Genomic DNA, 27,012 nt, shown 5'->3' with positions numbered 1-27,012 from the left:
ACCACTACACATCAAATCACCAAACAGTGAGTCACTACCACAAAGCGGCAATGGGTCGGCCCCTGTCGAACACGACCATCAACGTTGTCGAATGCTCCCCACACGAGAACATTCGACAATGTTGTTTAATACAAACAACATCTCCCCGACTCTTGGGTAAATGAGCCCCCCCCCCCAAATGTATCCTGCTGGACCCAGATGGAGTGGATCTGGTGGGAACATCCGATCTGTCTTCACCACCACCTGTTCTACTGAGGCGCCAGGCCTAAAAGCCAATCCACCCATGAACAGATCATCCCAAAACAAAAGCTTTGTTTGAACAGGCGGCTCCACCGATACCGACCTGTCAAAAAGAGGCATCAAACTGGAAACAGCTATGACATTCTCACGATTCAAAATGGCGGCACATAAACCAACGTCATGACTCAAAATGGTGGCACACACATCAACTACGTCACGATCAAAATGGTTGCCTCTCATTAGACTAGGTCGTGAATCATCATTAGAATCATCAACTGACATACTGGGATCATCCCTGCCTACAAGTGAAACATCATGAACAGTAGAGCTACTGTGGGAAGGCTGGTAGCTTAAGTCAGGCCCTGTAGCCTCTTCAACCAGAACGGTGCATGAAACACCAGAAACATTTCTCATAGCATCCTTCCCACACTCATCCTCCAATTCGTCCGTGGCCTCAGCCACCGTACAGGCTGGGAAGACCTTGAGACACTGCGCTGCCAGATCATCTCCTGCCACATGCGTATCCGGCACGCATGTCACCTTCGGTTCCACCACCGGGCCCGACACTAGGGCACAACAAAGAAAAGCACTATGCAGAGGTACATTCACAGTGTGCATTCCAAAACCTTCAACAACAACGCCAGCACCTGCATTACTTAAACTACGCCGCGCCATCTCACGGTTAAATGCGGCCACTTCAAAGAGGGATGACAAGGAGACATCTCTATTTTGCTCTAGCGCTAGCTCCTCATGAGACGGTATCACCTTCCCAAAGCCTTGAACAACGGCACCGGAACGCAATGAAGACTTTTCTGAAAACGACAAAACCCCCTCCAGAATGAGGGACTGAAAAGCTCCTGTATCTCTCCATATTGTTATAGCCTGCTTTGACTCTAGGGCATCAGTCAGGGAAACAAAGCCATCCATCATAAATCTTGAGGAGCCCTCGAGCTCTTTGTCCACACCTTTGATACTTCCCCCATCACCCTCTAACGTCGGCATAGGTGTTCTGCATACGGTTTCTACCAGAGCCACAGTCTTGAAATTTTTCTGTTCAAGCACAGGGCACCCAGCAACGATGACCAGGCTCCTTACAGTAGAAACATATAATCCCCTCTGGGAATGCACTAGCAGAACCACCATGCCTAGGAGGTGAAGTAAACTGACCAGCAGACACAGGTTTTGGGAAACGGCCCCCCTGAAAAGGACACCTACCCCTGGACTCAACACGGTATTCCTCCACAAAGACGGACTTGTGTGTCAACACAAACTCATCAGCCAAGACAGCAGCGGACTATCTTCAACACCTTACGCTGGTTTAGATGAGTGGAAACAGTATCAGGAACACATCTTTTAAATTCCTCTAGGAGAATCAACTGTCTAAGCTGCTCCCTTGACTCTGCCTTCTGAGAGGTGCACCATCTATCAAATAGGTTCTCCTTCTCTTTTCCAAATTCAACATACGACTGTCCCTCCGACCTGCGATAGCCTCTAAAACACTGACGATAGGCCTCTGGGACTAACTCATAAGCCCTCAATATGGAAGTTTTAACAAGCTCATAGTCAGCACTTTGTTCAAGGGACAGAGCAGTATACACCTCCTGTGCCTTACAAACGGGAACACACTGCAGCAGCAGTGTCCAGGCCGTATTAGGCCACTTCAACGTGGTTGCCACTTGTTCAAAAAGGGGAAAGTACCTATCCACATCCTTCTCAAAAAAAGGAGGCACCATCCTAATATTTTTGCCGACATCAAAACCGGAACACGACTCTGAATGCAGAGTACCCGCCTGCAAGGCAGCATGCTTAAATTCAAGCTTCTTCAGCGCACGTTCGTGCTCCCTCAGCGCACGTTCGTGCTCTAGCAACATTCGTTTCTCCTCAAGTGCACGCTCTTGAGGACGCTCTCTCTCATCTTGTTGTAGCTGTTTTTCCTTAAGCTCACGCTCTCTCTCATCTCTCCTCTTGTCGTAGCTGTTGTTCCTTAAGCTCACGCTCTTGTTGCTGCTGCTGTTCCCTAAACTCACGCTCTTGTTGTAGCTGTTTTTCCTTAAATGCTAACTCCCTAGGCCCCCAATCAATGGCAACACCTTCCGCCACACCAGAGAGTTGTGGAGACACCTCAGACAAAAGAGGCTCATCCACCTTTGCCACAAGCACCTGCTCCTCAATGAGTATAGCCCTCAAAGTCCCCAAGGCAGTCGTTTTTAACCGCTTCTCACTGGCAGTAAGCTCCACATTGTAGTGCACAGCAAGCTTCAGAAGCTGCTCTTTGGAAAACCTCTCCAACATCTCGTCAGAAGGGCTATCAACAAAATCCTTTATGGTAGCCATCCTCACTGTACCAGCGCCACAAACTACTCATTTTAGAGTTACCAAAAGCTGCCAAAAGCACCCTAGCATACACACAATTTACCTGAAGAACCACTAAAGCGCCACTAAAGAACCACTGAAGAACCACTAAAGAACCACTGAAGAAACACTAAGGGTGTGTTCACACCTGAAAGTCCGGGGATAGTCCGGACTTTCTGGTGGACCAAATGTGAAAATGATACATTGTTTGATTTTCGTCTGCGTTCACACTACCCTGTTTGGTGTGGGTCTAATTTGTAAACAAAGGACATGCTGTCGCCAAGTCGTTCATCTATTGGACTAGCACTCACAAACGTAAACCGTTGCCGACAGCGTGTCTTGTGATAAAGCAGAGAGATACTGTCATTACGAGCGTGGCGCAAGTCGACTAGAGAGTAGAGATATAGAGAGATAGAGAGAGCGAGAGAGAGCGAGAGAGAGCGAGAGAGAGAGAGAGAGACTGTCCGCGCGCGGCGCCAGTCTAGAGAGACAGAGAGAGGAAGAGAGAGATAGAGAGAGAGAGAGAGAGGCAGAGAGAGAGAGAGAGAGAGAGAGAGAGAGAGAGAGAGAGAGAGAGAGAGAGAGAGAGAGAGGAAGAGAGAGACTGTCCGCGCGCCTGTCATTCATTTGAGTTGGGTCGCGCGCAAGCTGTCACTTGACGCTGTCAAGTTGGGTCGCGCGACCGCCGCCACTAGGCACCTGTCACTCATTTGCTCTAGATTAGATACTATATAAAGTTCGATCGTGTTCACACCAACAGCAAACGAACCATGGTCCACTTTGAAACGAACCGAGTCCCAACTTTTCAAGAGGACCATGGTTCGGTTGTTTGGTCCTCATTATAGTTCGGTTTGCGTTCATACCTGTACAAACCAAACGGACTATTGATCTAAAGGGACCATGGTCCACTTAAAGTGGACCAAACAGGGTAGGTGTGAACGCGCCCTAAAGAACCACTGAAGAACCACGAAGAACCACTGAAGAACCATGAAGAACCATAAAGAACCACTGAAGCACACTGAAGCACCGCTGAAGCACCACTGAAGCATGAAGCATGAAGCACCACTGAAGCACCCCTTGTTAGTGTTAACATGCTAATGCTAATACTAATAACTATAAGGAGAGCAGTCAGTTTTTGTGCCTGTCCACCTGTGTGTTCGGCGTGCGACCTGGTGGAGATGTGTGCTCTACTGAGCGCACCTTTCTAGTTTGCAAATAATTCAACCACCCTGAAATAAGCAGATGTGTCATACTCGCAGGAGTCAGGTGCTAACAGGTAGGCTATTCAAACAAGCAGGAAACCGCAGACCCATGGCGCTACCTGCACATGCCTTCAACAAAACATCCCTGTGTTACACTCAAAAAATTATAATAACAAACAAAGTCAAACAGGTGCCCCTTACAATCTGATATGACTACTCACAGCTTCTACATCTACACTGCAGTCAAACGAAGAACTGCCAGGCCCACCACAAAAAAACTTACATCAGGCCCTAACACACTACCTGTATTTTCTGGCACCCTAACCTACCTACCCTGAAGCTAAAGCACTGTAGACCTAACCCTCTTCAACCACACCTGCTACCAGCCAAAGATCATATTGACCACCAACCCGTCAAGTATATGGTATGGTACAAGACAAGTAGATGGTACTAATCACTTCTATGACTGCCCCAGGAGTAAGTGGTACACAGGAAGCTGACAAACAACCAGAAAGTAATGACACTACCTACATGTGGTGTCCACTAAACTATATATTTTAACAGCATACAAGTAGTCAAAGCAAATCACAAAAATAAGGGCATACTCACCTGTTTGAAGACCGGCTCAAGCCCGTAAAACATGTAACGATCACTACCCAAACGACAGCACCAAGACACACCATGCAAAAAAAAAAAAAAACAACAAACAAATTATAGGGGTATCTGTTTTCCAAATTCACTCCCGGACGAGCGCCCAATTGTTACGACCCTGGCTCAAAGGGAAGCAACATTAGTGCACACAGACACCAATGGTCTGTGTTTAAACCAAAAGACTACTCTAATTATGATAACTAGCACAAAACTAAAGACCAAAGTGGTGGAAGGGTAAAAGACACTGTTTCAACAATCTCTTCTAGCAACCGTGACCCTGCATGTGTGGGTGAGGAAGTGCCTTTGAACCTCCCAGCCAGGTGTCCAATTAGCAGCAATCAGCCAATTAGCAGCAATCACCTGCATGCACAGTGACACAGGAGTAACCAAGATCATGGTACATAACAGCCCCTGTGACCTTTCCTGTGGTGCCATCATATGAATGTATAGCCTGGGTTATTGTCATCTACCCAGTAACATGTTGCATGTGAAAGTAATGGTAAAGTTGTTGTAAAAATAGTTTGGCCTTGCCGTTGATTGTCTTTTTAGCACAATGGCTGTTTTTTTTTCATGGTTAAATTACTTTCTAAACCTCGTTATTATTAGTATTATTTCAGGAGAGATTAGGTTTACAAATTTGAAACAAAGCTTATATTTCACAATAAAACAAAATTAAAGAAAGTTTGGTGATGATCCATTTGATGTTATGTCTCATTCATGGGGTACAAGGAGCCCCATGAATAGCTGAAGAGCAGAAACACCCCCAGAAACACATATGGGTCATGTGAGGAGTCCACAATGCAATGCAGCCAGCCATAATATGGATGCCTTCTAGCCATTACCATTCTGTCTTTGGCAACACTGATGTCAACACAGCATCATGCAACTAACTAACATTAGCTAATAGCTAGTTAGCTAGCAACATCACGATGAAATGGCAGTCCTTACGTCATCATTTTGTTCTCGATGCACAATTTATGTGTGTCCCCCCTCGAAATGCTTGAATATGGGTGATCCATGCTCAAACTATTGGGACAGTAGGACCAGGGGCGGATTTAGGATTGTAGGAGATCCGGGGCTTAGCCCAGATAGGTGGGCTATTTTTTTTACTTCAACACCACAACCTTTAACTTATACCACCACCTAGGGCGGCTAGGTGGTGTAGTGGGCAAGGCACTCGCCACCAGTGTGGAGACGCTAGGATTCGCGTGTTCGAATCCAGCTCTCCACATTGTTTTCAGTTTAGCTGGTCGTCCGCAGTAATACACATTGGCCGTATTACGGGGAGGGAAAACTGAAGGGTGGGGATCGAACGTTGTGAACAAGCGACTCCTACAAGTCGGTTGGTGCGCCTGCGCAGTAGAATCAGGAAGTGTCGGGGGCAGCGTGAGCCTCCCACGCGTTACTCCTCGACACTGAGAGATCGAGCTGCGCAGGTGAAAAGATGCGACTGCTGTTACCTCAAGTACCGGAGGGGACTTGTGCTATGTATGACTTAGTCCACATTGCAGCCGGCTTGTGGGAGGCAAGAAACAGCGTTCGTGACAGGGGAGGGTTGAATTGGATGATACGAAATTGGGATGGGAGAAAATATAGAAAAATGGGAGAAAAAGTGGATAAAAAAAAACGTATACCACCACCTTAAAGCGGACAAAAGGCACTAGAGAACACTTAAATTCACACACTTTAATTAACACATTCCCTGCCACGCTTCTATCCATCAATGTATGATCACTGCCACCAGTCTAAGCCTATGGAGATGTTTACCTTCTTTGCAGGGCTATAACTTTTTAAAGTGTATTGCTAAATTGACATTACTATGGCCCATTCAACATCAATTATCTATCGTTCAGGATGTAGGAACGTTATACTTTTTCATTCATAGATTCAAACGAAAATACCGTCTATGTTTTTATCGTTTTCTGCAGTAATTCCTAGAACGCTAGTTATAGGCATAAACGCATATATAGATTATCAACTGCCGTTTGTTGGCGATACACGCTATATTAAAAAATTCAACTGTACATGATCCTAAACGTTATGACTTATCATGCGCGGATGAACGGGGGGGGGGGTCGTTTATAATTCCGTGATAGTCACTAAATGCTTTATGTAGTATGGGTGATATATTGATCAGAGCAGTTTGCATTTATAATAATAAACACTCACGCTGAAAATGACATCAGCGTCCTCTTACCGTTCGCCGATGAGACTGGAGGAAAAAGATCCCACTTATTTGACGGCGATCTCCTAAATCCATTTCCGGTTTGTATAATCATAATAAACGCCCAAATCATATCGATTATTGCGTTATGGCAGCGATCGCTACACACGGACGTGTGTCTAGAGTCACGTAACAATATGTGAGTGCCACCAGGCGGCAGTATTGAAGCGTTGCAGAGTTGTGCAGGCTCCCACTGCATCAGACCAGGCTCCGTGAGGGAATTATGAATAACATGGCGAAAAAATGAAATATGATCTCAATAACGTCGTACGCCGTGGAATGGCAGAATTAGCATGACCTTGAAACACGTTGTACAACGTTTATGGCGCAGGATGTGTTAATGAAGCAAACAATAATAATAATTAATAATAATAATAATAATAATAATAATAATAATAATAATAATAATAATAATAATAATAATAATAATAATAATAATAATAATAATAATAATAATAATAATAATAATAATAATACACTGTATTTGTATAGCACCTTTCATACAAGAATTGCAGCTCAAAGTGCTTCACAGCAGTAAAAAAAGACAGGCATAAAATGAGCACAACATTGGCAGATCAAGAGCAATGCATAAAGTGCAGACATAAAGCATAAAATAGATAGCAGCAAAATAAACAAAGTCAAGGTAAGACATAGAACATTAAATCACATCGTTTTTCATATTAGGATCTAAGATCTAGGGTTAACTCGCCGAACGTTGAGAGCCAGGACCCCCGAAAACCAGAGTATAGTCGGGTTTTCATCGTTGTTTCTTTTATTCGATATTTCCATTCATAAAGACATGCCGGCAGCCTGTGTTATCACTGGGGTCTGAGATCTTGTTTTTATTATTTCTTTGATGAGACAGTATGAAGGCTGAGAGAGACAGAGTAGGGGATACACAGGAGAGAATGTTGTTTATTAAGACAGTAGGAAGGCTGAGAGAGAGACAGAGTAGGGGAGACACAGGATAGAAGGTTGTTTATTGAGACAGTAGGAAGGCTGAGAGAGACAGAGTAGGGGAGACACAGGAGATAAGGTTCTTTATTGAGACAGTAGGAAGGCTGAGAGAGAGACAGAGTAGGGAGACACAGGAGAGAGGGTTGTTTATTGAGACAGTAGGACGGCTGAGAGAGAGACAGAGTAGGGAGACACAGGAGAGAAGGTTCTTTATTGAGACAGTAGGAAGGCTGAGAGAGAGACAGAGTATGGGAGACACAGGATAGAAGGTTGTTTATTGAGACAGTAGGAAGGCTGAGAGAGAGACAGAGTAGGGGAGACACAGGAGAGAAGGTTGTTTATTGAGACAGTAGGAAGGCTGAGAGAGAGACAGAGTAGGGGAGACACAGGAGAGAAGGTTGTTTATTGAGACAGTATGAAGGCTGAGAGAGAGACAGAGTAGGGGAGACACAGGAGAGAAGGTTGTTTATTGAGACAGTATGAAGGCTGAGAGAGAGACAGAGTAGGGGAGACACAGGAGAGAAGGTTGTTTATTGAGACAGTAGGAAGGCTGAGAGAGAGACAGAGTAGGGGAGACACAGGATAGAAGGTTGTTTATTGAGACAGTAGGACGGCTGAGAGAGAGACAGAGTAGGGAGACACAGGATAGAATGTTGTTTATTGAGACAGTAGGAAGGCTGAGAGAGAGACAGAGTAGGGGAGACACAGGAGAGACGGTTCTGGCTTGGATCCTAGTCCAGCAGGTACATGTGGTTCCAGAGGTGCGGTTCTTCAACACCACACACACACACCATCCCCAGGCACATGTGATTCATGACAGCAGTGACTGCAACACATTATATCACTAGACTCTCAGATACCATTAAAAATTAACTGAACACAAACCACCATCTTCGGGGGTGGGCCTTTGAGGAGCACTTAAAGACTTTGAATATACATTTTATGAACATTGTTTGTTAGATATAGTAAATGTAAATCACGGTTGGATCAAATCATTTATATCATGATGGCACTGTGGGGGGGGGGGTTGTTAGCCCACATAACCAGTTCCAAATACACCAGACAAGACCCAGGGGGGGAAGGGGGTGACGACAATTAAATGCAATTTTCATACAGCATCAAAACTAATTAAACCCGAACATGAAGGTTGTCTCCACGGGAGGGATCAATTAAGGCTCTGCTTAGGCTATGGTTAGACTAGTGTATTCCTGGCGTTTTTTTATACGTTTTTGACGACGTTTCATGTCCTATCTACACAGAAATGCGTTTTTTGGCGTTTTTTTGTGGATACGGCTGAAACGCAAAATTGTGTTTGCGTTTGGAGATACGCAAAAAAAACGCCAGGAATACAGCGTGTAGTCAGCACGGAGCAGTTGTTGCGAAAACGCCCATGCGCAGTAGATACCATCTGCGTGCCCTTCCTGTGTACAGTGTGTGTGTTTGGGACAGAGCTCCGTGTCCCAAATAGCTTCAGCTACCATGTGTTGTCAAGTTATTGTTATAAGGACCCCAGTCCAAGCTACAACAGTCTGCATTCCCTTAACAATTGTTTGTATTGAGCCGTATTGTATTGTACCCATATGCAATATGTTAAATAAAGTTTACATCCATTCATTCTGCTAGCATTACCGATTGGCACTGCCACTGGATAACATGAGCTAGTGTTAGCTATCAAACCCTGTTAGCTCAAAGCTCATCTTTCAACTTAACAAGCATTAAACAAAATGGCCCAGTCATCTATTCACCTTTGTTTAATACACACAGCATTGTCTCTAATGTTATCTAACTACTGATAGCTCCAGATATCATCAGTTTGGTGCTGGCTAAGTAGCGTGAGCTAACGTTAGCTTCTAGCCACAATGCTATATTGTTATAATGGCATACTCCATTGACGTTAGCATGCAGCTAACAATGCTACAATTCTACCGATCGTTTTTTAGCCTAAACTATCCGCTCTTGGTGGTCACTTGTGTTGATGTTAGTTTTGTTTCATCAACAAATGACAGGCAGAACACACAGTGAATGTATCCGTTTTGTTTATTGCACTTTTATTAGGCTTTGCTGAAAAATTATTGCTGCATTGAGTAAAGCAAGATGGTGGCGCGGCATAGGCGCCTGCCTTATTGACATTTTCTTTGCTGGAGCTTCCACCAGGAAGTGTATTGGCACATTCGTTCTGATTGGTTGAAATTGCCTTCATGTTTGCCACCTACTGCCACCTACTGCTTTGGCAGTGTACTACATCAGTGTGCTCTGGTGACAAAAACGAAAAAAAAACGAAAGTGTGACTCGAGGCGCATGACGTCGCGGCGATACGCGGCGATGCGTATAAGAAAACAATACGAAGATGATACGAAAGGTGTAACCTCAGCCTTAGGCTGTCGGTTTCATGTCTACCAGCTCCCTGCAGAACTAAGAAACGCAGAACAATGTGTGCTGTCTCCTTCTGTTGCACCGCCTCAGAATGTACTATCATTTTATAGCTATTTTACCAGACTGCTAAGTAGCCTTCTGCATTAAAGGGGCACTCCACCAAAAACAATGCTGATTTATTTAGCATATAATTTCACATACATCCAAACACACATTTTGCACACATTAATTTAGCTTGACAGTTATCGAGAGTAAATTAGTTTGAATATGGCTACCAGTGATGTCATTGGAGACATTGAATCCTTGTGTTGTGTTAATTACAGCACCATGAAGTGATGTAGAGGAAAAACAACCTTGTCTTATAGGGACTGATACCTTATAATTTCAGTGAGCTGTAATCAAATACATTTGTAATCAAATTAATAGAAGTGGATATGGACCACTAGCCTAGCTTACAACTTTCTGAGAGGTGTTTTTGGTGTTTCGCTAGGCTAGCTTGTCCATATCCACTTCCATTAATTTGTGCTAAGCCTAGGCTAGCTTTCAGCCAGATAGCTTTCTACTGAATGCACAGAGATACAATTGGTATGTATCTTCTTGTCTGACTCTAGAGAAGGACATGCCTGGAGTTGGTGTCGTGTTGACGCCTCCATTTTTATTCTGCCAAGGTCCTCTCCCATCACTGCCTTCCTACTACACTGTCTTAACCACTTAAACCCTCAGAATTAACTCGATTCAACTTATTCAATAATTAAATTAATTTCCCCTTAAGATTTCCCCTTATCTCAATCAGTGCCGGAGCGATATGCGTGATGTGTGGTGAAGTATACGTGGCGGTGTTTGCAGGGCTATAACTATATTCTATATTATAGCTATGGATACAATACTATGGCCCATTTGACATCGTATCTATCGTTCAATATGTGAAAAAGAACGATTTTTTTCATCCATACATTTTGGTTTTATACCGTGGTGAATATAAGTATGGTTTTAGAGCGGTCTAGGGTAATTACTGGGAGGCTGGTAATAGCCTGCAACGTGTATTATACTAAATGCATTGGCGTTTCATCCCTACACACGCTACAATTAAAAAATCAAATGCATATGATAGGTATTATGTTCCATCATGAATGCATGAACGGGTGGGGGGGGGGTGGGGGGGGGGTCGTTTTTTGATGCTTGATCATCACCAACGGAATGCATTGTGGACTAACGCTACACCCATACGGCTCGGATCGCAATGAAGACATTCTTGGATCAACGCAAGATTGATATCATATACTGTAGCCCTTACCTTGACTAGGATGTACCCCAAAAAGAATATTCCAATTATCTGATCGCCATTCCAAGTATTGATGTCCATCGTGTCGCCAACATAATCCACCACACAACATGGATCGGGAGTATTTGATTCTTCTCAATCCGAGCGTAATAACCGCTCATCTTGCCCGGAGAAAAATAGCTGACCCGGACCCATATAATCGACGCACAGCGCAAGTCACAAGGTTTCAAAGGGTGCTCGATACCGCCGCCTGGTAGGATGTGGCCGGTATTGCACTTTTGCGATCTCAGACTCATTCCCTATGATAACACCAGGCTCCCTGGATGGATAATGAATGGAAATATCGAATAAAAGAAATAACGATGAAAACCCGACTTTTCTCGGGTTTGGCGCTCAAGCGTTGGCGAGTTAACCCGACTTTACTCGGGTATGGCGTCCATTGAGTTAAGCAGATTCAAAGGTGAGAAAGAAATTTTAAGTATAGATTGATAGGTCAGTGCCAGAATGTACATAATCTGCATCTAGTGTCTGTATTGATTCCGAGTGACATATTCATACCTTTAGACCAGGGGTCTCAAACTCACAGCTTTTTCTAGTACACCCCGCCGGCGCCATTCATTATTATGGCGGGTGTAGTTCGGTAGAAAATAGTTCCTACATGAAACTGCTCACAACAAGGTCTGTTTTATTAAAAAGAATTATTATTGTATTGGAATCATGGCAGACATCTCTATGGCAGTTATCTCCAAAACTAAGCGAATCACACCAAAACTATCTGGATGGAAGGGGGACAATATGTGACCCGACGTGACCAAACCAGACTTAATGCGGGGAGATACAAGTGTCAGTGAAAATCGAAAGAGCCTGACTAGAACACAGCAAGGTGTTAATGTCCCCAGAGAGAGAGAGGGGGCCATGGAATACAATGCATTCTGGGTAGGGTTGTAGTTGTTTAACACACAAGTGTGAAACTCTCCAGAAAGTTTCAAGGCGATTTTTCTCTGAATACGTTTTGTGATATCACCATGATTCATAGGAAGTCGCTTGAAAAGTATCCCACCAAAATTTTCAAGTGATGGCTTATTTTGAAGGTATGAATCTGTACTTTCATAATATGTAAAAAAAAATTAAAAATTACGTTGCCTCAACAAGTCCCTCCTATCCACGGCTGGCCACATATGTTCTCATTTACATTTTTATTTTGGGTGAACTGCCCCTTTAAAACTGTGTGCCGTAGCGGTGAGAAAAGCCAGGCTACGCTGCTACACTACAGTAATGGTGTCAATGGACTCACCCGTGATGCCACGGGAGTTTAAGGGGTTAATTCATATAAAAAAAAAAAAAAAAAAAAAAAGTGGAAAACCCTTTGAGGAAAAGAAAAAGTGCCAGTGACAGATGTAATAGGAGCAACAACAACAAAGAGCCAATGAAAAGGCTATTGATTTATTTTCTTTACCTTCCCTTGGTGTGTCCATTCCAGCACTGGTCATCATTGGCCTCGCCAGAGGTCACGTTGTCCTCCACACAGATCTCATCAGAAAGACTGGACCAGAACTTCTTCGACTGTTTCAGTTTTTCTTTGATGTCAATGACCTATACACAGGGAGGAGGAATGGGGATTTAAAGGGGCGAAAACAACACAATATCATTATTACTTTTCTTTCATTATTACATCTAATGTTTGGACATATAGACAAATAGTGCATGGCTTTGATAGGCTAAGTTCACACTGCAAGCTTTAGTGCTCAATTCTGATTTATTGCTCAGATCCAATTTTTTTGTTTGGCTGTTCACATTCTTTTTTAAATGTGGCCAATATCAGATTCCAGTGTGAACTGGTCACACTCGAACTGACCCGCAAGCGCAAATGAACAATAATGATGATTGGACGTAAAACACGGAGGACACTGAAGTCACAGTGTATATGGTTCAATTTACAAGTTGAATGCAGTGGAGGCCAGCTAATAAAAAAAAAAATACCTGTATCTGATTTAGGACCGCATTATGAAAGTGGCCCAAATCAGAATAGAAAAGACCAGATTCCATGTGAGTTGTACTGTTTATACTGTCGTGAAATAAACAGATGTGAGTCACCCATGAGCAAAAGAAAGAAACCGCTTTTGTCTGTTCATCTTACCACCTGTGTAATGTAATCTATGTACTGCTTTAAACTGTAACAAATTGTGCCTCACATTAATTGAGCATTGATTATCAAATGGGAACTACGCCCCCAATTTAAGAATTCATACATGTATGTATAATGGGCCTGGTCTACAAGATACACTATACGACCGGGGTGCCCATGTACATGTCAAAATACTTCCCAAAGGTCAGTGAATACCACAACCACTACACCAGAGGAAGCTCAACAAATCATGTTAAACCCAGATTCGGCTCAAACAAGGGACTAAACACGTTTCGCAATTATGCCACAACAATGTGGAACGCCCTACCCAAAGCTGTAAAGGAATGTGAATCCCTGCCCACATTCAAAACCGCTCTTAAAGAGCACCTACGGGAGGCTGCAATTCGAAACTGGCCACCGTAAATGCCCAAAACCCCCACCACCTCCTAATAGACAGTCTCCTCCCCACCGCATGTATATATTCCCTCCCCGCCGTATGTATATTTCTCTCCCACCCACCCACCCCCTCCTAATGTACAGTCCCCTCCCCATCATATGTATATACTCTGTCAGGATCTAGGGGTAACAGTACTGTATATTTGAATACCGTTTATGTCACAAATGTATCAGTACTAAATACATATATGTCCCTATGCCATAAATGTCATGTATGTTGTGTATGTCATAAATGTCTATATGAATTGAAAATGGGGGACCCTGATGGAAACAAGACAAACGTCTTTCTCAGGTCTGCATCCCCTTAACAATTGTATGTATTGAGCCGTACTGTATTGTACCCATTCTGCAATCTGTTAAATAAAGTTCATTCATTCATTCATTCATTCATTCATTCATTCATTCATTCATTCATTCATTCATTCATTCATTCATTCATGTTATTCCTATGGTCCCAATAAACTCTCCTTCATCCCTCCAGAACCTCTGCTTCCCTTCATGCAGATGAATCTCTGCCATCTCGAGAAACACGGTCTCTGCCGTAGTAACCCATTATAGTGGAGATTGATCTGACCAGCGGCTTGGCCCTCTTCAATAAGCCTGCAAGCCTCCAGCCACTGGCTGCGAGTCTATGAGCCCATGACTGCCAAATATCAGGCTAATTAGGTCACAATCAGAGCCAAGCCGCCTGATAGGTGCAGCCAGCGGTGATAATGATACTTGGCCTGTTTGTTCAAGAAAGCTTGATCCATACAGGCATACACACGCACGCGCGCGCGCACACACACACACACACACACACACACACACACACACACACACACACACACACACACACACACACACACACACACACACACACACACACACACACACACACACACACACACACACACACACACACACACACACACACACACACACACACACACACACACACACACACACACACACACACACACACACACACACACACACACACACACACACACACACCCACCCACCCACCCACCCACCCACCCCTCGCTGGACTTGTGCTTGTTGCTCTACTACTGCCTGTTTGCAACCTTCTTCCCCCTGTGAGAACGCCCACAGGTTGTTGCTGTAATTAAGAATGTGTATTTTATTTTAAACAAGGGATATGATGTGATTATGAAAGGAAATAAACTAATAATAAAGATATCCTGGAAAATTCCCTTTTTTCTGCAACATGCTGGTATAATAGACCACGGTTCTAACTGCTGCAATGCTGCGTCGACATACTGACATGCTGGTATAGACCGTGGTTCTAACTGCTGCGACGACATACTGACATAGGGTTCTAATGAAAACACACAAAAGTATAATTATATCAGAAATCAGATCCATTTTGTACACAGTACCGCAGGTACATGCAGTACAACCCTGGTTTCCTCGATTTCTTGACGACCATAGATGTAGAATACACCCCACTATGAATTGAAAATGGGGGACCCTGATGTAAACAAGACAAACGTCTTTCTCTTGTCTGCCTCCCCTTAACAATTGTGTGTATTGAGTCGTACTGTATTGTACCCATTCTGCAATCTGTTAAATAAAGTTTTCATTCATTCATTCATTCATTCAATAGCTAGATCATGGTCAAACCCTGCAAGGGTTGTGGGTTCCTATTTCCCCCCGGGGCCTTAACCCTATAGGGCAGGGGTTCCCAAACTTTTCAGGCCGGGGCCCAGAAAATAAGGCGTCAGAGAGCCGCGGCCCAATGCACATCGTCAGGCTTTTTTTTTTTTTGCCAGGCGACCGATTTTTTAAGCCAAATATCACTTCAATCCTATTAAGTTAGTTCAAGTTAGTTATTCATTTATATGTGCTATTTATGAGAGGGTTGAGATAAGTAGATTTTTCGTTTTTGTTTATTTATTAAGTTAATATAAAACCATATAGTCACATTTTAGAATACAATAGAATAGAATTTAGAATACACCTAGAAACACTGTCCTGGCCTGCTTCTAAGTTCAGTGGCCTGACAAAAAAACTAAATAAAAAATAAAATAAAAAATAAAAAAAACATTTTATTTTTTATTTTTATTTTTTTATCATCTCGCGGCCCACCCTCCCCCGACTTTGGGAACCACTGGGCACTCATTGAAATACTTTAAAATCCTAAATTTCAACCCTAGGGTGTTATTGGAGTGTTATTACAAGACAAATGTTCATTTTCATGTTGCAAATCAAGGTAATTGAAATGTTCATAATATGGTTCCTTGCCGGTCTAGGGTAAAATATCAATATCTATGAAGTGTTCAAATATGGTTCCTCGCCCTTCGAGGGGAAAACATTTTCCAGAAAGTGTATGTATAAGAAATATAACAAAACACATACAAAAATGAAAATGACATTTATTTTGAAACATCAGCAGAGGTGTTTGGGGTTGCCTGGAAGGACTGAACGTGTACAGGGGCGAGACGTGACTGGCCTGTGGCTGCTGGCACTCTTGCTTTCACACCTGGATCCTGAAGTTCTTCAGTGACGGGCCCTCCTCAGCAAACGATGACCCAGGCAGCATGCCTGTTGTGAGGCTGATATCATCAAAATAGTCACACGTACCACAAGGGACAGCCTTCTTCTCCATCTCCTTGATGGACTTGAGTGGGGGTACCTGCTGAAGTACTTGAATAGAGTCTCAACAAAGTCAGGGGGAGGGGTGCTGGTACTCAGGCATGGCTGCATTGTCTGGGTCAACCTTCCTCCAGGTGGTTACCCTGGCTGCAGGCTTCCTCTTCTTTGTGGGCCTCTTGGCTTGTGGTAATGGCTGGTCTTCGTTGTCATCATCATCCTCCTCAAGCACCTCCACTGCAGGCCGCACGCATGTTCCTCTTGGGAGAGGGGTCACTCAGGGGGTGGGTGGGGTGTAGTCATGTCCTCTGGGGAGAGGGACCCATGTCACTGAGGGGGTGGGTGGGGTGTAGTCATGTCCTCTTAGGAGAGGGACCCATGTCACTCAGGGGGTGGGTGGGGTGTAGTCATGTCCTCTTGGGAGAGGGACCCATGTCACTCAGGGGGTGGGTGGGGTGTAGTCATGTTCCTCTTGGGAGAGGGACCCATGTCACTGAGGGGGTGGGTGGGGGTGTAGTCATGTCCTCTTGGGAGAGGGACCCATGTCACTCAGGGGGTGGGTGGGGTGTAGTCATGTCCTCTTGGGAGAGGGACCCATGTCACTCAGGGGGTGGGTGGGGTGTAGTCATGTCCTCTTGGGAGAGGGACCCATGTCACTCAGGGGGTGGGTGGGGTGTAGTCATGTCCTCTTGGGAGAGGGACCCATGTCACTGAGGGGGTGGGTGGGGTGTAGTCATGTCCTCTTGGGAGAGGGATCCATGTCACTCAGGGGGTGGGTGGGGTGTAGTCATGTCCTCTTGGGAGAGGGACCCATGTCACTCAGGGGGTGGGTGGGGTGTAGTCATGTCCTCTTGGGAGAGGGACCCATGTCACTCAGGGGGTGGGTGGGGTATAGTTGGGATCTCCCACATCATCGTCTTCCTCCTCAAAGCCCTCATCATCACTGATGGCAGGGTGGACTGGCACAACATTCACCCTCTTTCCGTAAAAAAAGTTTTTTTGAGTCAATATCAAGCACTGTTTGAGTTATTTGTAAAGTAAAACAGTAGCAGTGAAGTGTAGAGCTACTGAAAACAAAGGATATTTACATATATGTTGTAAATACCATATATAACATTATAAGTACTGGTGGTACCACTTATTTTCTTCTTTAAAATTCAATCAGGAAAAATGATAAATCACAAATATTGAATTACTAAGTACATTTTCGCAGGCTTATGTCTAAAAGTGTACATCATGTCAATTTTGCTAGTCATGTGATCATTTGATCATTGCAGGGCATATGATCAAATATGGTGCCACCATCCAATGCACTATTGTGTACTATTGTCTAGTGTCATAATGTGATGATGTAAGATGTAAGATTTGTAAGAAAACACCCTAAATATGGCTTAGTAGATGCATTGGGCATATGTCTACAAATGGACATATGGTCACTTGTGCTAGTCGTAGGTGAACAGGGCATAATGATCAAATATGGTTGCTAGCATTTTTCATGCTGAGGGTTCACACATTTCTAGAAGTCCTACACAAACAATATCTATTTCATCATTTAGCACAACTATTCAGTGACATAATATGTGAGTTTCATCAACTTACCATTGTCGGTTTTTATTTGTATCACTTTAAGTGTGGGAGTAGGTGGAGGCACACAGCTGCACAAAATCAATTCTGGAAGACCACTGAAGTTTGAAATGCCCCAGGCCACTGCTGATTGGTCAGATGCCATTGTTTGACGTTCTGTGATGTAGCCACGTTTCCCCTGATTGGCTGAGAGAAATCCATGTTGTTCTCCAACCTTACAGAGAGGCAAGGGGGCGGGATGAGGCATGTCCACTTAAGTTACCAAATATGGTAAAGGATTAACATAATATTACATGTGCTTTTTGGATATGAGTCTCAATCAGAAACAAGATTTTACATATTCCACTGAAGTTGAAAACCTGATAGCGCCAGGTTGCCCCCATTACCATTATCTGCATCTGCCTCGACACGCTGGCGGCTGACCTGAAATGTTACTGAAACGGAAAAGGAAGTGAACATGAAAGGTGTTGTGCTGGGTCCGTGTACGTTTTGATAGTTCGTTTTTCGTTTCAAACGGAAAAACGAAGAAAAAAAACGGAAATACGAGGTGTTCGTTTTTCGTTTTTGATGTGAAGAATGGAGAACGGAACCACGTGACAAGTACATTTTTCAATGTAAAAGCCATTCACGATCTAACGTTAACGAATATGTATAACGTTATGAATAAATACACATGCATACAGATCTATACCAGGGTAACGTTATATACATACATTTTTTGTTTTGTGCATTTCATTTAGACATGATATTTTATGTGAAGTAATAGCCTAATAATATGGAAATAGCCTGTGTGGTCTGTCCCAAGCAGTGTTGTCTAAACGCACGTTATACAGATATCCTAGTTCAGTGCAGTGGTCGGCAATAGGCGGCTCGCAGGCCGAAATAGGTCCGCCAGCAATAATATCTGCCGGTCAGATTATTTTGAGAATATGATTTGTGATGAAGACTCGCTTTATTGTATCGGAATCGGGAGACTTAGGTAAAGTTAGAAAGATATTCACAGATTCGAATTTCCGCGTCAATAATTCTTAAGCGAAATGTTTTTAAAACACAAAGGACACCTCTTTCCTATCGTAGTAAGGTAGACAATGAGCTACAACCTTACTTTCACCTAAACGAGGCGAGCCGGCCTCGGAGCTGTACATTTAATAATAATAGATCTATATGTGCAGTCGGCCTTGACGAGGCAAGTGCGCAGCCAGGGACCGTCTAAAAAGTGCAACACCGAAAAGAGGCACTGCAAAAAGATTCAATAACTTCACGTCATACAGTGTATAGTGTCACCAAAATCACTGCACACATCATCAATGGTATCCTATTGGTTATACTACAACACTTAGATTTGAAAAAAATGCTTTTTCATAATTCTGGGGGTTTTGTATTGGAAAAAAACATTAAATATCTTCACTCAGAGTGTAGTGTCACCAAACTCACTTAACAGATACATTTTATCCTATTGGTTATACTACAACACTTAGATTAAAAAAAATATATATATATATATATATATCCTTTTTCATAATTCGGGGGATTTTTGATTGAGGAAAATAGTATAAAATAGTTCACTCTTGTACACTGTAGTACCACTAAATTCAGTTAAAAAAAGCATTGCAAAATCATCACAGTAGAAAAAAAAGATTGCACATCGGCGGAAAATATTGCACATGAACCATTATTGCATTATTGCACATGTCCCAACATCTGTCATATTGCACATACAAGTATAAATTATAGTGAGGTGCGTTGTAGATGTGGTGGCAACAATAGGGGGGGGGGGGGTGATTGTTCAGTTCAGTGATGGCTCTCGGCAAGAAGCTGTTCTGCAGCCTGGAGGTGGAGCTTTGAAGGCCCTGTATCGCCTCCCAGATGAAGGCCCTGTATCGCCTCCCAGTTGAAGGCCCTGTATCGCCTCCCAGATGAAGGCCCTGTATCGCCTCCCAGATGAAGGCCCTGTATCGCCTCCCAGATGAAGGCCCTGTATCGCCTCCCAGTTGAAGGCCCTGTATCTCCTCCCAGATGAAGGCCCTGTATCGCCTCCCAGATGAAGGCCCTGTATCGCCTCCCAGATGAAGGCCCTGTATCGCCTGCCAGTTGAAGGCCCTGTATCGCCTCCCAGATGAAGGCCCTGTATCGCCTCCCAGTTGAAGGCCCTGTATCGCCTCCCAGATGAAGGCCCTGTATCGCCTCCCAGATGAAGGCCCTGTATCGCCTCCCAGATGAAGGCCCTGTATCGCCTCCCAGATGAAGGCCCTGTATCGCCTCCCAGATGAAGGCCCTGTATCGCCTCCCAGTTGAAGGCCCTGTATCGCCTCCCAGATGAAGGCCCTGTATCGCCTCCCAGTTGAAGGCCCTGTATCGCCTCCCAGATGAAGGCCCTGTATCGCCTCCCAGTTGAAGGCCCTGTATCGCCTCCCAGTTGAAGGCCCTGTATCGCCTCCCAGATGAAGGCCCTGTATCGCCTCCCAGATGAAGGCCCTGTATCGCCTCCCAGTTGAAGGCCCTGTATCGCCTCCCAGATGAAGGCCCTGTATCGCCTCCCAGTTGAAGGCCCTGTATCGCCTCCCAGATGAAGGCCCTGTATCGCCTCCCAGATGAAGGCCCTGTATCGCCTCCCAGATGAATGCCCTGTATCGCCTCCCAGTTGAAGGCCCTGTATCGCCTCCCAGATGAAGGCCCTGTATCGCCTCCCAGTTGAAGGCCCTGTATCGCCTCCCAGATGAAGGCCCTGTATCGCCTCCCAGATGAAGGCCCTGTATCGCCTCCCAGTTGAAGGCCCTGTATCGCCTCCCAGTTGAGGGCCCTGTATCGCCTCCCAGTTGAAGGCCCTGTATCGCCTCCCAGATGAAGGCCCTGTATCGCCTCCCAGATGATTAGTTTGCACAGACTAAAGACAATGCCTAATTTCCTCTACGGATGGAATGTAACACATTTCATTCACACGTTTTGTGTGAATGTATCTGAGAACGTATTTGAACACACTTGACGACCTGAGCTATTGTTATGCAAGGTAGCCAGGTGGGTACTTAGCGAGTTGGCGCATCAGTCGAGTGCAGCGCATTCCTCAGGTTTGGAGTGAACGATGGTCTGACTCAGGCAGAGCACCGTTCACACCAAACCTGTGAATGTGATTGCCATGAATTGTTATGCTTATGCAAGGTAGCCAGGTACACGCGACGAGTCGAGTGCAGCGCTTTCTTGCGTGCACGCGCTTCTGCTCACAAAAGCTTGGTTGCCCGGTGTGCAACCCCGTCCCATGAGCAACGCACCTCTGATTTTACACCAACACGATGGAACTAATGACCAATTTTACAATGTTCCCTGTCAGAATAGTCAGTAATTTTATATAGTGCTAGCTAACGTTTCAACATACTTGTCTTGTTCCCCATCAGCACTGGCAAATGCACTATTACTAAACTAGTTACAGTAGGTTGCTAGCTACATCTGCTTCCACGTCTTGTGTTGAATGTCGGACTGGGACTTGACATGACATTACCAACATCTTTGAATATTAATTTTTTATTTTTTTATAGTTGACCAATGAGGTCAACAGGCTACTACCGGCAATCTATGTCTGTAATAATAATAATAATAATAATAAAACAAGAATAAAACATAAAAAAATGTAATTACAATTTTTTTTTTAATAATAATAATATTTTTTATCTTAGGGGGGCTAATATTACATTCAGCCCCCCTAAAAAGGGTCTAGAACCGGCACTGGCTTGCACACAGATGGTTATTTTTGAAAATGATTTTGTTTATGGAATTCATTCTTATATACGTATATAAAATTCATAAGAAAAATCAGAGTTGATAACTTGACACTTTAGGGAGTACAATTAACACTTCCAAATAGTAAAAATTTTACTTGGAGCAGTGTTATTTATCTAATCCCCTTAGTGTTACTTTAACTCTGTTTTGGAGTTAAAGAAGGAACTGGCATAGTGTTAAATGTTTAACTATTTTACAAGTGTTAATTGGAGCTATATAAACCCTGAAAAAGTGTTGAAATCAACTCTGGGAGTTAATTCAACACTGGTCTTTTTGCTGTGGGCCGGTCCTTCAATGTGTCCAATAGACTGCTGCAGTCATTCTAGTCTGTAGTGGCCAGCGTCCTCTTCTATGCTGGGGGCGCTACATCAACTCAAGGGACACATGATGTAAACAAGACAAACGTCTTTCTCTGGTCTGCATCCCCTTAACAATTGTGTGTATTGAGCCGTACTGTATTGTACCCATTCTGCAATCTATTAAATAAAGTTTTCATTCATTCATTCATTCGTTCAACAAACTGAACAAGCTTTGCTCTGTGGTGGGAGTCGAGCTGGTCAGACTAGAGGTGATGACAGAGAGGGGGATGAGAAGGAAGCTGGCTGCTATCTGTGTTATCGAGACATGCACTATATGGTACCTACTGCATATCACTACACTATCCACTACACTATCCTGGAGAATCCCTCCCCCACCCCCTCTACGAGGATAACCAGTAGGATAACATTGATGTGTGTGCAGTGAGTTTGGTGACACTACACTCTATAAGAGTGAAGATATTTAATGTTTTTTTCCAATACAAAATCCCCAGAATTATGAAAAAGCATTTCTTTCAAATCTAAGTGTTGTAGTATAACCAATAGGATACCATTGATGATGTGTGCAGTGATTTTGGTGACACTATACACTGTATGACGTGAAGTTATTGAATCTTTTTGCAGTGCCTCTTTTCGGTGTTGCACTTTTTAGACGATCCCTGGCTGCGCACTTGCCTCGTCAAGGCCGACTGCACATATAGATCAATTATTAAATGTACAGCTCCGAGGCCGGCTCGCCTCGTTTAGGTGAAAGTAAGGTTGTAGCTCATTGTCTACCTTACTACGATAGGAAAGAGGTGTCCTTTGTGTTTTAACAACATTTCGCTTAAGAATTATTGACGTGGAAATTCGAATCTGTGAATATCTTTCTAACTTTACCTAAGTCTCCCGATTCCGATACAATAAAGCGAGTCTTCAATCTTCATCACAAATCATATTCTCAAAATAATCTGATCGGCAGATATTATTGCTGGCGGACCTATTTCGGTCTGCGAGCCGCCTATTGCCGACCACTGCACTGAACTAGGATATCTGTATAACGTGCGTTTAGACAACACTGCTTGGGACAGACCACACAGGCTATTTCCATATTATTAGGCTATTACTTCACATAAAATATCATGTCTAAATGAAATGCACAAAACAAAAAATGTATGTATCATAACGTTACCCTGGTATAGATCTGTATGCAAGTATTTATGTATTTATTCATAACGTTATACATATTCGTTAACGTTAGATCGTGCATGGCTTTTACATTGAAAAATGTACTTGTCACGTGGTTCCGTTCTCCATTCTTCACATCAAAAACGAAAAACGAACTATCAAAACGTACACGGCCCATTATTTACTCCTTTTTTTCATTTGATTCTGATACCAAAATACGAAAAACAGGTCCGTATTTCAGTTTTTCCTTTTGAAACGAAAAACCAACTATCAAAACGTACACGGACCGTGCTGACAGTCTGGCTGCGCTTCAGGCCACCAGCGGCACCTTTTGATGTGTTAATCCTGTCACACTGACACAAAGCACCTCACCGGCTCCGGTCCCGCCAGCCCAGAGAGAAGTTTGGGCTCCTCTCACTCTGCAACCGACTGACCGGCTATGTATGTTTTAAAGGAACACGCCAACATTATGGGCAATAGTGTACCGTCTTCTCCAGAAGCCTAGCTTAGCACACATGAATGGAAGCGGATACAGACAGCTAGCCTAGCTTACAACTCTGGGAGAGGTGTGTTTGGTCAACGGCTAGGATAGGCATTCATTTGTGCTAAGCTAGGCTAGCTTGCAACCGGTTGAATTATTACAGCTTTCTACACATTACAATTATCAATGTGCAGGTGGAGGTGGACACCAATACTGGAAATCGCGATCAGACAATTGGAATATTCTTTTTGGGGTACCTCCTAGTGAAGGTAAGGACTATATGACATCAATCCTGCTTTGATCCAACCATGATTTCACATCCATCGCAATGACCATGTGTAACATACTCCAGAACGTATGCCGTTGGTGACGATAAAAGCATCAAAAGACAGCCCCCCCCCCCTTTCATGCATTCATGATGAAACATAATACCTATTATATACATTTGATTTGGAAATAGTAGCGTGTACAGGCGAGCAACGCCAACGCTTTTAGTAAAATTCACGTATTCCTCCATAGCGCCGTTTTATGGAATTAGCCAGTTTCACTCTGAAACTATACTTATATTCACCACGGTATAACACGCGAACGTATACATGAAACAATTTATTCTTTTTCACATATTGAACGATGGATAGTTGATGTCAAATGAGCCATAGTATTGTATCCATAGCTATAATATAGAATATAGATATAGCCCTGCAAACACCGCCACGCATTCCTATCTCTTACAGCGGTGGCGCAGTAGGAACTAAGATGCTCTAGGCCTGCAGCGCTGAATGAGTTAACAGAGAAATAAGATACAAAGAGCTTATAGTAATAATAGTACTTCTATACCACACTAACCTGTCCAGCGGGGATAAATGGAGGTGTTCTCAATCACATTCAAATGTCGTTGTCTAATGTGAGTGAATATTGAGCAGCCTCTCCCTGTGAATATGTTTCTATTTCATCCTCTAAGAATAGAATGGTTAATGGGAAGGTATATAAGCCTCCTCCGTTCCTATAGAGGGTATACAAGAAGTCATCCCCCTTAGGAGGAGAAAATAAAAGAAAGGAAAGAGAGGGGACAAAAAGGGAAAGAAAGGGGAACATTCTATTTGAGAGACTCACAAATACAAACGGTTCTGTTTACTTTGCTAAAAAACGAAGGCCCTCATTAGTCGATCAGTCGATTCATCAGGAGAAAAAAATCAAGAAAAAAAACGAACCTTCTTACTGTCTTTTACTATCTATACTACTATCTACTATGTACTATGTCTATACTACTATCTATTATGTTACTATGTCTATACTAATATCTACTATGTACTATGATACTATGTCTATACTACTATCTACTATCTACTACTTGTATCTTGTACTATGATACTATGCTTTTACTACTACCCAGTACCCACTATGCTAATATGTCTATACTACTATCTATACTACTATGCACTCAAGTGTAACACTCAAGAAGTTTGGCGCTGCTAGACTAACAAGAGCACTTACCCTTGGCCGCCAGAGGTGTATCCCCTCCTGCTGATGGATAGCACCAGCTAAATGTAAATGTAAATGTAATTGGTCGGTTTGGTCTTAGACCTAATTGGTCTAAATTGGTTTTAGACCTTCGAGAGAGAGACTTTGAGAGCCATTTATTTATAATTTTTTAATGCTTCCCCCCCCCCCCCATGCTGAATGAGTTATTTATATACTCAATATACTATATATTATATAGTTATTTATATAATTGAGTAAAGCAAAGCATGTTCTGGATCACTCCATATTCTTTAGGTCACTGGTTTTAGTAGTAGTAGTAGTAGTAGTAGTAGTAGTAGTAGTAGTAGTAGTAGTAGTAGTAGTAGTAGTAGTAGTAGCAGCAGCAGCAGTAGTAGTAGTAGTAGTAGTAGTAGTAGTAGTAGTAGTAGCAGTAGTAGTAGTAGTAGTAGTAGTAGTAGTAGTAGTAGTAGCAGTAGCAGTAGCAGTAGTAGTAGTAGTAGTAGTAGTAGTAGTAGTAGTTTTATTCAGTTATCACACACAATACAATATGCACAATCATTCAACAATCTTTGATTTGGCAGTGACTGAAAAGGTACAGGCTGAAGCATAATGTTTATACATACATACATGTAAATTGTACCTAAATTGTACCTCATCCCATTTCTGCTTTGCACTATATAGTACTGTACATTAGTACACTGCATAGTATTGCATATTATATGGTAACTCAGTTACGTCTATTCTGCATCGAACATTGTACATATGTCTATACTGAACACTGTGACCTCATTTTCTACTTCTAAATTACATGCTATACTATGTTATTTGATGTTATTTGATACTATCTTGTCTAGCACAGTCTCTGGAGCGTAACAGTAAGAAGCATTTTGTATGAAAGTATTCTGTACTTCTGTATGACAACTATTAAAGAAACTTGAAACTTGAAACTTGCCTGTCCAATATTCTTAAAAAATAAGTCTCCAAAAAATAATAATAAAAAAAAAAAAAAAAAAAAAAAAAATTCAACTTCAACTTCAAATTACTTTATTTTCCTTTCGGAACTTCATTTGTGCAGTGGTTGAAAGACAAACATACAGTCACAATACATAGACACTCACCACTATATATATAAAAAAAATAGTTAAAACTACAATAAAAAGACCATTATAAAAAAAACACCAACTACATTAAAACTACAGTACTTAAAGCATGATATATTAAAAACCATGTGGAGCAGTTCTGTATGTATGTATATAAATAATAAATAATAGTAGTACAGGTACATTATGTCCATCAGGTGGAAGGGGGGGGGGGGGGGGGCATTTGTAATCATTCAAAATCATGCATTTGTAATCTTCAAAAATAGCTATACAAACCATTTTTTGGAAAACCAAAAGTGAATTACTCATTCTTAATGTGTCCGAAAAGGAGTATAGGAAGAAGTATACAATTAGTTCATCCTATCCCTTCTCTACTACTGTACTACTCAGTGATTGTGAATATACAACGTTCTAAGGTGATTGTCAAAGCTTCTTCATCCTTGTACCTGGTTAAAAACCATGTCCTTATACAGTAGCTCTTTTTAAACGGATTCATGTTGGGTTCATTGCTTTAGCTCCACATTCAGACTGTTCCACAGTTTCACTCCACAGATTGAAATACAAAAACGTTTCATTGTTGTACAAATTCAAGGAGTTTTTAAGCGTTATAAATGATGGCATCATTTAGATAGTGAATGCAGTTAACATTTAGC

The 27,012-nt window shown here is 42.9% G+C and overlaps 1 protein-coding gene across 1 annotated transcript in view; it reads right to left on the bottom strand.

Moving 5' to 3' along the window:
* The window catches only part of LOC311225679 (glypican-6-like), a 633,700-nt gene that overhangs the window by 8,395 nt on the left and 598,293 nt on the right, over nucleotides 1-27,012 (bottom strand). Inside the window, exon 7 of the mRNA XM_084311077.1 lies at nucleotides 12,738-12,874. Within this exon, the coding sequence (XP_084167203.1) occupies nucleotides 12,738-12,874 (137 nt within the window). The remainder of the gene's footprint in view (nucleotides 1-12,737; nucleotides 12,875-27,012) is intronic.

The sequence above is a fragment of the Notolepis coatsorum genome (assembly GCF_963971535.1).
Source record: "Notolepis coatsorum genome assembly, chromosome: 3".
NCBI classification, from domain to species: domain Eukaryota; kingdom Metazoa; phylum Chordata; class Actinopteri; order Aulopiformes; family Paralepididae; genus Notolepis; species Notolepis coatsorum.
The sequence above is the reverse complement of the archived record's forward strand: the minus strand, read 5'-3'. Positions and strand labels throughout refer to the sequence as shown.